General features: G+C 35.2%; 1 protein-coding gene across 1 annotated transcript; it reads right to left on the reverse strand.

The window, feature by feature from the left end:
* Positions 1 to 17,238: 17,238 nt before the first annotated feature.
* On the reverse strand, positions 17,239 to 17,793 carry LOC127845680 (visual pigment-like receptor peropsin). The gene has a single exon (XM_052376792.1). It carries the CDS (start codon positions 17,791 to 17,793, stop codon positions 17,239 to 17,241), a length of 555 nt encoding a protein of 184 aa, XP_052232752.1.
* Between the last annotated feature and the right edge of the window lie 250 nt (positions 17,794 to 18,043).

Genomic DNA, 18,043 nt, shown 5'->3' on the forward strand with positions numbered 1-18,043 from the left:
AGCACGGTGATGAACTGACTGTGTTGTATTACACACTCATACGTTTTTCCTCCCTTAACCTATAGCTGACATACATACTCACCAGCTTTTTACCTCTGACAATATTAATGTAAAACCATGACAAAAAATTGCTCCAAGACTACTGATTGAACAATATGACAGTGAAGACTGCCTGTGAAGAACACAATATTTAAGATGATCAACTATCCTCCTTAGCACACTATTACCAGGGTCCTATTGAAGTTGTTAGTCGTGCTCAATTGGTTGATGTCGATTCAGGTACTACTTGAAAGTACCCCGGGAACACTTAAAGATCACCGGCAGCGGTTTTAAAAACCTTAAATATACCAACTTTATGTGAGATTATAATGTTTTAATGCATATCCATGCCATCATTCAATTAAAACCAACGTATTCAGCGCATATACAGCCGATAACTATGTCGAATTTTCGCACTTTGCAATCGAGTCAACTTTTTTGTTCAAACCGGAAGTGACGTAGTCAAATACCACTAGCTTGAGTTCATAACAAAAGAATCGGTATCAGCTGTTGTCATAGTAAAGATCGACATATAAGTAAGTAAGTAAGTAAATAGTTTATTATAGTGACATGTGCATTCCGTATGGTATAAATAATAATATATACATATAAAAAAGCACCCGGCCCATTCGACCTATAAGTCACCTTAGCTGTTAAGCCCAATCTACACGTAAAGCATATATAAAGTGATGTACGAGTGGGACTGAGAAAACAGATAGCATATATACAGCAAATATATACAGCCTCAAGTGGTCCCGATTATGTTGTCAATGTTTAAAATATTATAGTTATTCATAGCAAAAGCAGCATAAAACAATTGGGTATACTGTAATATCAAAAAGCTAATACAGTAGAAACCCTCTAAACCGGATCCTCTCTATACCGGAATCCTCTCTAAACCGGACAAATTGTCCGGTCCCAAATTTTTTCCTATAAAACCATGCGTAAAATATCTCCTCAAGACCGGAATCCCCTCAATGCCGAATACCGGTCATTCTTAGGATCAAAATTAGGTTATTCCATACGTATTTGTACCTCTCTTAACCGTTCAGGGTTGGTTTATCGCACCTCAGACCTAGTGTCAACAAGTTGTGAATAGCGGATTAAAGACGCGTGAAATTGATAAAGGTGGTCGAAAAATTTGCAAACTGTAAATATCGCAAAACATTTTAAAGATACTTGTCCTGTGATGTACATATCGATCAATAGAGGTGTTAATACTGATTATAATTACTGATAACAAACAAAGAGTTTTTTAGTGTGTTTTGTTTTTGATGTAGGAAGCCATTCAGACTATGATAAATATGGTGGAGAAGACTATTATGCGTGGTAGATGTTTGAAAAAAAACAGGTCGTTCTTGACATGTTTTTCAGTGTAAAAAGGAACTAAATTAAACTAACAAATGCATACATACACCATTGTTTGTTGTATAGGGTGCACTGTTTGATTTATGTTGTGCTTTCGAAACAACAGATTAAGTGACATGTTTTGTTATAATGTGATGAAGTATGAATGAATGTTATATGTAAATAAACTATAACAATTTGCTGAAAGTGTTTTTCCCAAATTAGACTATGTAATTGACCTTCTGAAAGTAAAATATTCAATGTCCCCTCTAAACTAGAATCCTCTCTAAACCGGAATTTCCTCTCGGTCCCGGGGATGTCCGGTTTAGAGGAATTCCACTGTATACTTTTATCCATAAGAGTAACAGCACTGATACAGATTCAAATTTACAGTGGATACATTACGGACTGCCTGAGCAAATATACATTTATATCGAAGGTTTTCTTAGTACACACACATGACGGCGTATCTTGATTGTATTAAGAATTGACTTATGATTTAACCAGACAATTATAAATGACACATAATGAACATATACAATTATTACCAGAATTTGATCGATGTTTGATTGCAAGTCCAAACTAACCGTTCAAATTTAACACTTCAACAATGTAGTCAAAACAAATAATTGATTTGAAATGAGTGAATAATAGGTAAATGTTGCGCCATTTAATCTGGAATTGTCCGTAATATTTGTTTAATTTCATATGCTATTATCCGGAAAGGGCTATTTTGTTGAAACGCGATGTTGACCCTGCACACGATATTGTATTTATGCTTGATTGATCTCGTTGTCGCCATTTACTTCAAAGTGAAAATTACCTCATTTCTTTTATTTGATATATATATATATATATATATATATATATATATATATATATATATATATATATATATATATATATATATATATATTTGTATATAATTTGTCTTAACAATAAGCCGTGATTTCTATAAATATGACGAAATTATATTGTTTTAAACTCTACATGAGCGAGTTGAATTTTTATCATAAAGAACAAATACCATGTCAAAATTTACATATTTTGCATGTTATTTCAAATCGAGTTGTCAATACTATTCTCTTGGTGCAGTATGTTGTTAAAATGATAACTGCAGACAGATAATCTGCTTGTTTTATTACAGTTTTTGCAGATGAAATTGATAACAGTAGATCACTGATAACATGATTTTAGAACATACAGGACCGACTATTTAATGACAACAGCTTGATTTATGGCAGCTGTAAGGTCTTAATACACCAAGTTCTGCCAACTTGGTGCAACTTCCATGCCTTGTACTAGCTTGTCAGCCAGGATCTTATGAGGTTGGCCCCCATTCGCGGTCACTGCGGCTGTGATTTCATCCCGCACCTGCAACGCTCCATGTAGAATTTGTCGTTGACGTGACTGTGCGCGGTTGATGAAATTGCACGTGATGGCCAAAAAGAAAACATCAAATGAGAATAAATGTACAAAGTTATATACGTTTGCAACTCAATGCGTCACTAGACTTGAATGGATTAAATTGCAATTTATGACTAACTGCAATAAATGCACTATTCTTTAATATTATAACAGCTAAAAGGGTCGTTTTGGATTCATTAAGTTATGAACTTTCCGTATACTAATACAGTTTATTTATAATTATTAATAATTAACTTACTGGATTGTCGGAAGTGACAGTTCCCTTGCAGTTATCACCTCGTCGCTGAGAACATTCCCATCGAATCGTCGACTTGGTTTCCTTCTTCTTTGTGTAGCATAACTTAGCAGCGCCTCTCTGACTTCTAATGAACCCAATAACTGATGAAATGGTTATAGTGATTTGATCATCATTATGTGGTTGTTTACCCTCGGGACTTCGGTTAGAAACCATTGCCCGAGCAAACTGCTTAACATAAAACTCTACGTTTAAGAAGCCAAAAACGGCTATAATATGGTCAGCCCGATTTTACTGGGCTGTACCATTTCTAATACAACAATACATTGCAGTGTTGATGCTGTGCTTCAATAAAAATCTATTGGTTTAAAATATCTTTACTTTTCTATTCAAAAAGCATTAAAAAAACGCCGTATTCGATAAACTTATGGACAGTGTCTTGCCTAAAGCTGTTAGAAAGCGGCGTTTTCATGGGTTGACAGTATTTAAAAGCCTGGCTCTGATTGGTTATCTCTTTCACGTCCGCGCAAACGCAAGTAGGTCAATCCGTTTTGAGATGTAAAATTCACACAAAAAACGACCTTGAAATGGCTACTTGAAATTTCGGCCAATCAGCGCCATCGTTTTATAAGCCTATTAACCAATACAAACGCCGCTTTCTTTCTCTCTCTCCTCCTTAAAAAACAATACAAACAATAACATACAATAACAACATCATATAAATGATAATAATTAATAATAAGTTCAGTAACATAACAAAAACATAGCAATCTAATACTATAAAACAACTCCAAGTTCTTTTGGATTAATTCATCCTTTTCTTTCATTTATATTTTTGCATATAAACTATTATTGTTTACTTTTTCTTAAAGTACAACGTCAGCCGTGGGAAAATCTATTTTTAAACGGATTGACCTACTTGCAATCCTTAATAAGAAATTTCGGCCAATCAGCGCCAGCTTTTTAAAAGTAAATCAACCAATAAAAACGCCGCTTTTTAACAGCGTTAGGCCCATCCATTGTAAAGCACTGCGTCTTTTTAACGCTTCTTATAAATGTTAGATATTTTTTAAACCAATAGATTTTTATTAAGGCACCGCACCAACACTGCAAAGTTTTATATTTATACCAATGGTACAGCCCAGTAAAATCGGGCTGTCCATTTTATGGCCGTTTTCGGCTTTTTTATGCAGAGTTCTATGTTAAGCAGTGTGCTCGGGCAATGGTTTTTAACCGAAGTCCCGAGGGTAAATAACCCCATTAGTCAGGCAAACGCCGCTTGTTAACATTGTTAGGGCCAGCCAATATGCAGTTTATAATAAGTATTGCATTTATATGCCATCTAATTTAATAATAAGTAAAGTTGTTGTTTTTTATGGATTTTTATTAAAGCACCGCACCAACACTGCAAAGTTTTCTATTTTTATCAATGATACAGCCCAGTAATATGTCCATTTTATGGGCGTTTTCGACCTTTTAATGCAGAGTTTTATGATAAGCAGTGTGCTCGGGCAAGGGTTTATTAACCGAAGTCCCGAGGGTAAACAACCCCATCAGTCCGCTAGTGATTTTACAGTCTACGTTGCATTTTATACATTTGACGGAAAACAGTTTGCATTTTGAGCAAAGCGTGTCATGCATTTCAAAAACAAACCCGGTTTCAGTTTGCTTTAATTTGCAGCTAATTAGGCAGGCTGCGAACGTGTTACCGTTAACGATAAGCACCGCGATCTTTTAATCTTTTAATAGGTCGACCGGGCGGACTTTAATTGATGGGCATTTGTTACCTTTTAAGAAAGCCGCATACGGGTTTATTACATTGAACCGTCGAAATCCGTTTTTGGAGAAAATTAACAAATAAATTAATGTTTTCAGCTTGCATAAGGATGTAATAAATTGCATACTAATTGTTTATTTTATTGACGGGGAAAATATCAAATTATTCAGCTGCGATAACTTTTTAATAGCAAAAATTGGAAAATCACGTGATTATCAATATGGCGACGTCCATGCCGATGCAGGTATTATCTGCTGTTTTATACCTTTTATTAATTGCATAAATTTCGCTTACTTTCTAACCATATTAGCAAGAAAGTTATTGGCGTTTTTTGTCATTGTAATACTCGATCAATATATCGACTTTACTCGCCGCGCAATTTCTTTATTTAGGGGGCACTTCGCCGGATCTTCAATATTGACAGGAGGGCACTTCTCCGCCCCCTATTTTTCAGCAGGAGGGCAGTTCTCCGCTCAATAAAAAACAGTGAGGGGGCAGTTCTCCGCCCATTAAAAAACAGTGAGGGGGCAGTTCTCCGCCCAGTGAGAAATCTTTGAGGGGGCAGGCAGTTCTCCGGGGGAGGGGGGGGGGGCGGGGGGCACCTTTCCTAGAGCCTTGTTGGCATGGTGATTTGCACCAGTACAGGCACTTTAGTGACCTTCTTATTTTGTCAAGAAACCACCAAATTGAATGAACTTAATAAATGAAATTGGCTTATTTAATTTTGCAATCTTTATAATGCTGTCATAAGATGACAGTTAACATCCATGTATTGTCTATATAATTTTTGTAAAAATTGCAACACAAACTTGTATGATAAATTTAACTTTGTAATCGCAGGGACGAATTGGTCTGTGCTAGTCATAATAGCAATAAAACATGTTTTTCTTTTTATCCACGCGGTACACAACACATTTTACACCATTATCCGTTAAAGTACAACTGATTAATTATCATACCAATTGACTTTAATTGATAAATGTTTGGCCATTTTAATTATAGTTCACTCCTCTTACACACAGACATATAACCCGTGAAAAACACCGATCACTGGTGTGAAAGAAACGTTGATTGTCACAACCGTACATTCAGATAATTAAACAAGACATCATATCTATGATTGATACTTATAAACTACTTATCATATTATATCCTACATCTATTTCTGAATAATTTTTTGGTGGGTAGGAGGGCGAGCTGACTTCAACAGTTGCGAGTTGACCAAAAAAAAACACGTGCGAGTTGAATTAGGTATGAGTTGACCGGCCCACCTGTGTTTTTATTCCGTAATAGCAATTGGCAACTAGAATCAGTATAATTGATAACTAATATTGAACAACGGCGACTTAATTTATGGAAACATAATGGAATATTATACAATCAAGATAAATTTACAATACATGAGGAATAATTGGTAAATGACAAATGTCGGCAACCCATTATTAATTGAAGTTTTATTTAAGACAATTTGTTATGAAATAAGGCTTGTTATTTAAAATGTTTTATGCAAAGCTTTAAATATTTGCTGGGAGTAAAGTCCACCACCGTCTCGTCGATTATCCGTCGCAAATTCACGGCTAGAATTCATTTGCGCCCGCTACTGTCGCCCTTTGGGAAGCAGAAGAATCCTTTCTTCCAATTTTCAAACGAGCATTGCATCCAAATGCTGAAACTTTGAAACTGAAACTTGCTAATTTGATGAAACGCCTATTTATATAAGTATATTCAATGGCGTTGTACAAAACATATAAATATACATACAATTGATAAAAATAAGAGTGATTGATACTTTTATGCAGCATTAATTAAAGGATTAATAATCTAAAAATGCGTGATATAAATAAAAATGCTGTAAGAAACTTAAGCAATAAAACAATACAGGCTACGATATTAAAACACAGGAAAAATAAAATATTATGTAAGAAATTGATATAACTAGGGTTAAGACAATAATTATAATGATATTATGAGCAAAGTTTTGGCAACATAAAGATACTGTTTTTTATTAACTGAAAGGATACGTGAAAGGATATTTCTGCACTCTGGCTGTCGGATCCCACAGCTACCGGTCGCCTGTCACCCTTACGGACACTTCTTTTGGGTTTTAACCGTATTTGAACTATTTCGACTACAAGTCACAAATAGACTGACCAAGTGTGACTAAAAGACACAATTTGAAGGTAAAAATTTAAGTGTGACTATAAGACACAATTAGAGGGGCTAAGCGTGACTAAAAGACCGCTGTATGATGTCATTCAATCATTGAGCAAAGAAGCCCTAATGCTTTTTGGTTACCGGTCACTTGTACAACAAATATCCTTTTCGAGCAAATAAGCCCGCACCATTCTTTAATTTCTTAGTCCTCTGAGTCATGGTTGTTAGACAAATAAGCCCATACAACTGAGCCTCGATTTGTTTTGAAATCACAGGTATTCAAATAAAAATAGGTTGTAAAAGTCTCTGAAGAGAAATGTTTTCAAATTCCTTTTGAAAATGTCTATTGAGACGGAAGTCCAAATGCTTGATGGTAGGTCATTCCACAGTTTCGGACCAACAACTCCGAAACTCCTGTCCATTAAAGTTTTTCTCTTTGTGCGTTTCACATCATAACATCCGTCATACGAGACGGTAGATCGTAGGTTACGTGCTGGTACTTTTTCTTTTTAAAGTTCTGTAAGGTATTTTGGCGCGTGACCAACAGAACAATTATACATGAAGTTCAGTAATTTGAATGTTATCCTAGCCTTTACTGGTAGCCAGTGTAGTTCATACAAGGCATCTTTTGAACTGTCATATTTCTGTCGGCCGAATACCAATTTGGCACACATGTTTTGGATACGTTGCATTTTGTGCACACTGCACTGTCGTATTATCTGTAGATCCGCAATGTCACATAACAATACGAATCGTAATCAACTCAAAGTAGATTGAAAATACAAAAATGGCAGTAAATCATGTATACAGTGACGTTTTCGCGAATTTTGCGTTACTGTAAATAAAAATGGAGGTCGTTCTAGGTCATGCGCAGTGGTGTTCGACTACGTCATCGGGGGGGGGGGGATAGCGGCGTAAATTGACGAACGCATTTCGGAAATTACCGATCATCAAAATCATCGTTTTTGAGCTCTAAATATTTATTATTATTTTTTTGTTTTAATTTCAATGTTATTATATGGTATTCCTTTATAAAATATGAATTTTATGTCAGAATTCTGCCGGTGATTTTTATGTTTACTATGTACCAGGGTAAGGAAAATAAGTTTGAGGCTATACTCTGGATACTTTTATCATATTGTCCATACCCCGGGACCCGGGTTTTTTGTAGTATCCGGGGTACTTACATGTTATACCTGAGCCGACAATGACCAAACGAGCGTAAGTGGTTACTGTCCTTTCTCAACACTTCAGTTTCAAATTAGCGTTATGGAAATAACACAGTTAAGTAGAAACATTACCGCCATTCGTGATTGAAGCGAAGCTTTCACTTCTACATTTATAGTCTATATGATATACAGGAACATGATAATCCTCTCTTCAATATTTGATAAGGTTGTACTTAAACAAAACAGGTTCGATACTAGCCAATGAATATTTTTAATCAGAGCTGTTTACATACTGAAATGGGAAAAAAAATTTCTGTATTAATGTGGGTGTATTCGTGTGCGTGTGTGTGCGCGCGCATTCGTGTGCATCTGATGAAAGATGTAAATATAACTTTTTCGCTATACTTCATGTAAAAGCTGTTTAATATTTTAGCATGCTATTGTTAAGCATTGTTCACCAATCGATAATATGTTTACATGTTATGCCAACCAATTGTGCAGACACCGTTATCTTACATAGATTGTTATATGTATGGGCCAGTGCTCTGTGAAAAAAGGTGTTTAATGCATGTGCGTGAAGTGTCGTCTAAGATTTGCCTGAGCAGTCCGCACAGACTAATCAGGGATGACTCTTTCCTCCTAAACTAGATTTTTGCGAAGAAGAGGCTTTCTTGAAGCGAAAAATATCATAAAAGCGGAAAGTGTCGTCCCTGATAAGCCAGTGCGGACTTTTTCTGTAGAATGGTCATGCATTACCAGTTTTACAACTTTTCCACATTTTAACATCTTAACTCTTCAACATTTTACTGGGGGGGGGGGCTGAAATTTCATGTCTGTTTTGACCCTTAACTAAAGACAATGTTACTGGTGAACAAATGCCTTTTCTCTCTACTGGGAAATTATTAGTTTTTTCATAAATATCCAGGTTATTTCCTGAAAAAAAATATCATTACATATTTATACGAATTAAAAATCTATACATTTATAATGGTGACATTATGTGTTTCATTATTGATATATTTTGCAGACAAAAATAAATACAACCCCTTTTCATTAGAGTTGTTGAATGGCAACTATTGTCTCATTTCGAAACAAGGCCATACAATTTGATTGTATGTTTATCGTCTAACGGATGCCTGAACGTTTTGATCAAGCGGAAAATTGTGATTTCAAGTGTATGAAAAATGCCTACAATGACCCATATGACGACAAAACTTGCGCTATTTGTAAAATAACGTGTAGTATTCTTGTTTGGTGAATAGGTGTTTTCCATGTCTTCACCACTTTGGAAAACCTTAGTTACGCCGAAGGCACAGATAAGGCTGACTGATTGGATTAAGCATTAATAGATACATTCAATAATATTATTTATACGGTATGTGATTTCGAAAAGATTTTAAATTAATCAGCGTTGTACCAATAGATAAGTAGACTTTACAAAAATCTAGCGGATTTTGGAGTAAGTATGTACTTCGATAGCTCCAAGAGACTGCCAAACAAGTATTTTGGTTTTGAGTAAGATATAAACACTTCCAATATTAATTGTTAAGAATGGTGATTTTCATCTGATTATCAATAACTGCATTGATTTGAACATTGTGAATCAGTTGTTTTGTATTTAATACTACCTGTTTATATTGTTTTAATTGCCCTTTAAAGATTAACTTTCAAAATATATACCCAGAAATTTAATATTTTAAATATTATGTGATGTAAAAATGTATTTTTAATTAAATTAAACACCCATATCCACATAATTTTGAATAAATACTGCTATAAGAAATAAATGTAGGACATTTTTAAAGCAGTGTGTAGCTTGTCATATTACAGTTTAATTAATGTATTTAAGTAACAAAGCAATATCATAAAAAGAATATTTAGGACTGTATGTATACACTATTCACTATACGATTTATGACAATCATGAAGAGATATATTAAACATAAAAACATGTTTATAGACTCGTTATTTGTTTATTCCTGCCTGATTATTAATTTCGAAAAGTTATGTGGAAGCTCAACATAGAATAAAATTTGTATTGCCCAATGCATATAACATATATAAATTTTGGTGATTAGAGAAATTGATTTATGAAACACACAAAATAAGATAGTTGAATAGGCAGCTATACATATTTGTACTTGTCGCAGTACACATGGACCGCTTTCGGACGTATTCATGAACATTTATATAACGTATTTAGTTGATGAAGTCGTCAGTTAAAGAATGAAATCGTAGGTTTGACCAATCCTCCTGTTTTAATTCGGAGTTTATTTACAGGTATCGCTGCGTCTTCACGACTGCTTGTATGTCCGTAATGCTATTGACATTTTAATTGGCGTCGCCATTTTGAATGTTATGATGATGTTATTCAAAATCACGTGACTTCGAACGGACTACTTTCCGAGCCCATCACAGAGGTGAATGTAATGAGACCGTCGTGCAAAAGATTGGGTCATATAATGTTTTTTTCCCCAATCAAATTCGATCTTGGCGATTGTGGCCCCTATTGTTAAAAAAACCCTTAGGTTATAATATATTGTGGTAAAAATTAACATCTACCTCCACCCCTTCTCCGCCATATGGTTGATTCGTGTACTTCCTGTTTTTGTGTATGTTACCTAAAAGGATTTTATTTTTTGTTGTTCATTGCTGAAATGCATTTTAGGTTTATATTTCGTATACAGTTGTAATGCGATTTTTTATATACTTGTTGTTGTTTTTTTACCTTTTAACCGTGTGTTTTTACCGCGCATTATGCCATACTTCGAATCCGTTTCGTGTATGGTATACATTTCCCAAATTATTTCCGAGCATGTTCGGATAAAGGTAGTATTTTCTTTATTTTCGTGGAGGGCTATAATTCATTCTGTCCCGTCCATTATTCCAATCCGGAAAATGGTCTAATGTTATCTGCTTTATGGCCTTTTATAATAAATGTCATTTTCTATCAACAATATTGTGTTTGTTCTTTCCTTTACGACGTACGAGTCTGTCCGGTTTCTGACGTTTTCATTAAAACCTATGCCAATACATAAATACAATTCTGCAATAATAATGAAAAGAATCCGATTTTCTTGCAATCTGTCATGCTTACGTTATTCCATTTGCACATTACATTCGAACATTTTTGCTTTCATTAGCATTATCATAAGCAACTCTGTCAGAGGGCTAGCCGATGACGTTAAACAGTTAGATTAATAATAGAAAAACAAGAGGTTCGCAGTAGATATCACTGTCCGGTAGAAATGGTTGTCCGGTTAGCGCAGTGGTTGGTGAACACCTCTCACCTCGGCGATCTGGGATCCCGTTACCGGAAGCATGTGGATTTGGTTGATGGTCACCATACAGGACACGTGGGGTTGTGTCCTGGTATAACGATTTCCCCCGAAACAAATGACCGCACCACAATTAAACAATTGGAAGTAGGTGGAAATTGCAGCTATAATTTAAAAATCGTCCCGACTCTTGTGTGTCTAATACATTTATTACGTGGGTCTACTTGGTCAAACTCCGGGTCCACACGTTATGCAGCCACAGGCGCGGAAGAACCTTATATACTTCGAAAAACAAACTCACAATATCAGTTTAGGGTCGCATCTAGGAGAGTTACGGTAAGGAATGTGTTGCCTCTCTTTGGGTTATTGCAATCTATGTATTGGACCTCCTTTTTATTTATGTTTTACCGTTGATGAATCTGTTAAATTATAGGTTTGTTTTGCAAAGAAACGCACATTTATCGAAAGATATAAAATAAACAATTTAAATGACTATTGATCAATGAAATATTGAAAGTAATCATAAACTTAACACCTTCTTGTGTGTTTTTTTACAAATAATCTCCGCATTTTACAGAAATAAAGAATTTTAAGGCAAAAGCAATTGTGAAAGGTGTACTTAAAAAAGCTTCTTTTACTAAAATATTACGTATTGTCGCTAAATATTGCTGCATAGACACATACTTTAAGTGTAATTGCTATTTTTAAGAGTTTTACGTGTGAAGCATCTAATACATCACATCGAGGCTGGACGTCTCAAGTAACGCCACCCATTCACGAAGCATCGAATGGCAGCATTAAAAAAAATAAGAATAACGAAACAAGTAACACAATATCTATAGTGAATATAGTAGACTATGAAGTACTATGAAATTCAAATAGGTTCTCTTTACCTCAAAACTTCTAGCGAATGCATTGGTGTGTTTTCAGAAATCAGTCACAAGGAACTACTTCTTCGCGATGCAGGTTTCAAAACACTGAATCGATTGTATTAATATTTAACTCTCGTCAAAAAGTGATGCTAATAATTATTGATAATACGAAATTATGATATATAGGTGCCAATAAAAAGATTGACCATCAACCAAAGAAACAAATATGAATTTCAAAATAAGAAAATCCACTCTAATCTTTCCTCGCTAAGAGTATATCACTCTATGCATTTGTTACATATAAACCATTACCAAGAGTATGATACTATTTGCATGTGTTACATCTCATCCTGTACTTGAAGTATAACACTCTATGCATGTGTCACATCTCAACCTGTACTTGAAGTTTAACACTATATGCATATGTTACATCTAAACCTGTACTTGAAGTAAAACACTCTATACTTGTGTTACATCTCAACCTGTACTTGAGATATAACACTCTTTGCATGTGTTACATCTGAACATGTACTTGTAAATGAAGGAATAACTTTAATCAAGGATCATAAACATACAAAACATAAAATAAATGTTCATTCATAAATATATACATTACCATTAAATCGTTGAAAGAAGGCCACCACCCCTCCCCCCACAAAAAAAGAACAGAAAAGAAGAAGCTCCAGTCATATTTGTTAATTACTCGCACGAACGAAGTAGGGACCTGCTTATAACTCCCCATCCCCTTCCAATTGATATCTTATTCTAAGTGTTCTATACAGTGCTCAAATAAGGTTCATGAGGACAAGAAGTACCCCTGGGAAAATAACACTCCTAGTGAACTAGAACACAATTGTACTTTAATCTTTAGGCATAGGGGTATGCAGTAAGAGGAACAACTATATATTTATAATATGTATTTATATTTACAACATTTACATAGACATTTGCTTCACCAGTCGCGCTATTTAGTTCTTCCAAACTAAAGATAGCAAGAATGCGAGTGAAGAACAACACTAAGGCACCGATAACCTTATAATTAAAACTCTTTACAGTTACAGTTTCCTCTTTACCCAAAAGAAACAACAACAACAAAACAACAATAAACATCCCGCATGGCAACAACAAACCACTCAACCAAAACAACCCACATCAACAACACCGTCAACAACAACATCAACACAAGCATCAGGAAAATATTATTCGCATAATAAAAACCGGTCATGAAGGCCAGACATAATTCAAACCCCGTTATTTACCTTAAGTTTTGTTAATCGAACGCTCTAGCTCCGCCTTCTCCGGCCGTCTTCAGATAAGCCCATGGTTGTTATGGGAACAAAATAACGATAGTCTGCGATTATTAAACACTATAAAGCCCTGCCAATGTCTGCGACAAAACACAATATAAATGAAAGCGATCCAAACGTCACCTCGTGGAACGCCGAAGGGGTAGGAATTAATAATTCAAATAAAAAAATGTATGAGCTACACAACTATATTGATACCAATATTAAAAGTAGATGTAAAATGCGTACATGAAACTCATTAAAAAAAACACTCACCGGCAACTTGCGGCAAGTTGATCTCAAGGGCTAACTAGAGCCTGCACGATCAAGGCAAAGAGAAACACAATCATTCCCTTTACTGAAATAGATATCAACCAGGGCCCCATTAAATCGTGTGCGTTCACACTTTACTTGTAAAAGCACATATATTACCGTTAACAATACCTATATTCACAGGCTAAAATACTACTACTTAAAACTATTCAAATTATTCCATACGGTAGATTACAGAAATAATAATATTATCGTCGGGGATTTCGAATAAAAACACCATTGTTGGAACTCCGAGGGTGATCCACGATGTGTCGATAATAACGAAATTCTAAAATTCATTTACGGCAACAGCCTTAACTTCATTAATAATGGATAAAAAAGGCGATAAGCTGGCCACGAGGACAACACAGTTAGCGCGATCGATCTTGCCCCTATTTAAGCCCACATGCAATCCATAAGAGAATGCTACGTCAAAGACGATTGTTTTGACAGTGACCATCTCCCAAATAATAATAAATATTAAAATGCATACGTTACTTGGGATTTAAGTTTTTGTAATAATGGCTTTATTTGCATTGGTGACATAACTTTATAAGGGATTTTAGAGAACAAACAGACTGACTAATTTGCTAGCGTACGTTCTCCAGAGGGTCAGTTTTCTGATCTAACGCTTAGCACACACGAACTGATCCCAATCATCACACATACAGCATATACTGTACAGAACTTAAGAGACAGAAAAAGAAAAAATGATACTTCTTCCCCACTATAAATATCATTAGGCCGAACGTACAATACGGCTGGACTTTACTATCTCTTACAAAACTCTTACATAGGGCGTATACTAACGGGTTCCAAATGACTTCCGTCTTAGCGAACCATGCGGCCGTTCGGGTCAGGATTGGGTCGAGTTCTTTTGGGCTTGCGAACACGGTGTAGAAAGAGACGATTGTGTAAGGTGTCCAAGATATGACAAATGCCACTGAAATAATGAATTAAATTGGATATCAATTGTACTTCGTTATAACACGAATGTGACTGAGCTATTGTATTATGATATGGAAACCATCCGTGCCGTTTCAAGACACACCGAATGTCACTGAACTATTGTATGTTAATTGGAATGGGAGATTTCCCGATTGGTTCAATAGACAAATATGAGAAAGAAAATGTTGTTTATTTGCCGAATAATAAATTTAATTCGAACATCGTTTCGATTCTGATACGATTTTATACAATTTATTTAACTTAAATGATAATTAGATATTAAATATAAATAATGTATCATGTATTTATTACTATACAACACGCGCGTATAAATCATAAAGAACTCAACAATTAATCATATAGAACTCAGCAAAGACAACGAGCGAGCAGATTGCGTCAAGCCAACAGGTTATTTGTAGGAAATGTTGAGTAAAAGCAACATTCAGATCTTATGACTCCGCTACAATGCACCAAGAATGTTTGTTAATGAAAAGAAAGATCATAGCAAGCGATAGTGTTGGCATTCGATCGGTTGTGAGTAATAGAAAAGAAGTTGTTCGATTGTTTGCATGATCCCGACAGACCCCAATTTTTTTGTTCAGTGTTGTATCAAGAGGGGATTAAAAAATAATAGACACAGAAAATAATGCACTCTTTGTTCCTGATATATTTCACCAGATTTAAATGCATTTTCAAATATTTTGTTTACATAAATGTTTCATTTTCATGTATTTGAGTTGACAAAAATCATTTTATGTGATTTAACACTTTAAATAAAGCGCACTATGTCACGATATGTCTCAAATTATGTTAGATCATTGCACTGTTTTAACACTTAATTACTTTAAGATATGCCATCTTTTACTGTTAAAACGGTGAAAATAAATCAGAACACTTTAACTGACAGGCGGAACAAAACAAGCAGCGTATGTGTGTCCACTGGTGTCGTTTCTCAACTAGCATGTGTGATAATGCGATTTGAATATGGATTGTAACTAATTTTTTTATTGAGTCAAATTAGACGCCAAGCGTTGTTTTGTAAAGTAAGTTGACTATAAATAAAATTAATAAATATCATTATTTATAGAATTGCAGTATAAGTATGAGTTTGAAACATAACAATCGGCTTATTGAAAAAAAAATCACTATGTAATTTCAACGCGGATGACATCTGGGTGAATTCGTATTTCACAAAATATTGCACGAGTAATTATAGTTATCGGACAACGCAGTCATACCGCCATAGATAGAAGAACATAAGTACACACTTACAGACTAAACCCAACGAAATCTTGACCAGGTGAACCTGTTTACGTCTTCGGTTCAACACCGCTTCGCCGAAGGCATGTGTCAGTTGTACTGTCGACCGATGGACCTTTAATTTAGAGTCAGAAGTTTAAAGCAACAGTTTAACTCTTTTAGCAGCGATTTTTTTTTTTAAATAAACATTATACTCGTTCTAAAGTACATTTGCTTTAGGCATAATTAATGCGATGTACAAACTTCGGGCGACTACGCCGTATTCGAAAAGCGTTTCGTCAACAATTGGAAATCTATGGCAAATACCGGAAATTATAACAAAACACGTAATCAATGAGCGTTTATATTTAAAAAAAATGTTCATATCTCTTTCAGATTTAATAATAACATAATTTTAACATAAATTTAATTCAATTTTTTTTATTAATGACGTTTCGTCGCAACGGCTATTTAGACGATTTATATCAATTTAACCCTTGATATCAACATCCGCGCAAAGATCTAAGTGGTTCCAAGCAAAGCTCGATATCAAATCCCTGCCGTTTTACCAGCCACGTGATTATAGCCGATCCACGTGGTACAATATTTTTCCCGTTTTTAGTTTTCTTTTTTTAGTTTATGTAATTGATTTTTTATTATGAACCTGAAAGTATACACTATCTTAAAAATATATCAGAAAATGATACTACTTTTCAATGTATAATACTTAAACAAACAAATCTTTCCAAATCTAGAAGGATTTTCTTGTGAATACAGTGGTTATCGCCAATTATCCGTGATGAGATAACCGCTGCGTGGACTTTGTCTTGATATTTGATGTTATTGTTGTTGATGATAATGCTTCCTCATAGTTATTTGTAAACAAAACTGCATTTGATTGTATCATTTCCTGTTGTTTACAATTAAGCATCAGTGATATAAAATTGGAATTACCAGGTTCATACATTTCATTGCGCATGCATTACATCAGGAATTATTATTTTATATAAATCTTAAAATAAATATATATTTGGCTACTAAATAAGCATTTTATTTCCTTTTATTGCGCTTTGTGTATATGCTCCAAAACAATATTAACAATATAAAAACAACAACACTGTTTTACCTGTAAATAAAAAAATTCATACGCAAAATCATTCCATCTTACCGTTTTGATGATCCTCATAGCAGACGCCCATGAAAGTCGTCGGTACGACGAAGCACACGATTCCGATGAGCATCAAATAGCCCAGGCCTGTGCGACTCCGGTCATTCCAGGCGAGCCCGCAGCTAGTCCCGTGGGCCTCAAGCCCATATGACCCGAGCCCGAGTAGCGGCGAGACCGCGAGAAGCAAGGAGATGAGCTGGCACACTGCGAACGCTAGAGCGACCCGCCATTTTTCGACATGCGCAATAATGACTGGCACAGCCACTATAGCCAGGTAGCGGATATAAGCGATGCATACGTGATAGAACATGGAGGATATTCCGAAGTAATAGACAATGAACGCTTCGGATATGCACGATGCTTCTGACAAGTGCACTAACCAATGTCCGGAAAACTCCGCGATGATTACGGGAATATAGGCTAAAGCGGAGCTCATAAAGCCGTTGACGATGATTGCTATTGTGAAAAACGTGTTGACGTTGATCATTTTCGGATTCTTCGCGAAAACTCCCATGGTTAGGCCGTTCAAAGCGATTCCCATGACGAAAAGTAGCAAAATCCATAGTCCGGACGAGATTTCAATCCACCGCGGGGAGTCAAAAGCGCTCGTTATATTGAACATGGCGTTTCCCCTAAAATAATATTGCTACTGTACAAAATATTTCCAAAAGGGTAGATATTCTGCAAAATATTATCTTGCAAAATCGTCGCTTATTCAACTGAAATTATCTAATGTACAGTTAGCGCAGTGGTTTTCCAACAAATCACAATTCCGCATCATAATTTTATAA

This window comes from Dreissena polymorpha, chromosome 1, assembly GCF_020536995.1.
Source record: "Dreissena polymorpha isolate Duluth1 chromosome 1, UMN_Dpol_1.0, whole genome shotgun sequence".
NCBI lineage: Eukaryota > Metazoa > Mollusca > Bivalvia > Myida > Dreissenidae > Dreissena > Dreissena polymorpha.

What these genes read in the sequence shown, in the direction of transcription:
- LOC127845680 (XM_052376792.1), bottom strand. Translation starts at nt 17,793, where the DNA reads ATGGGAATCGCTTTGAACGGCCTAACCATGGGAGTTTTCGCGAAGAAT.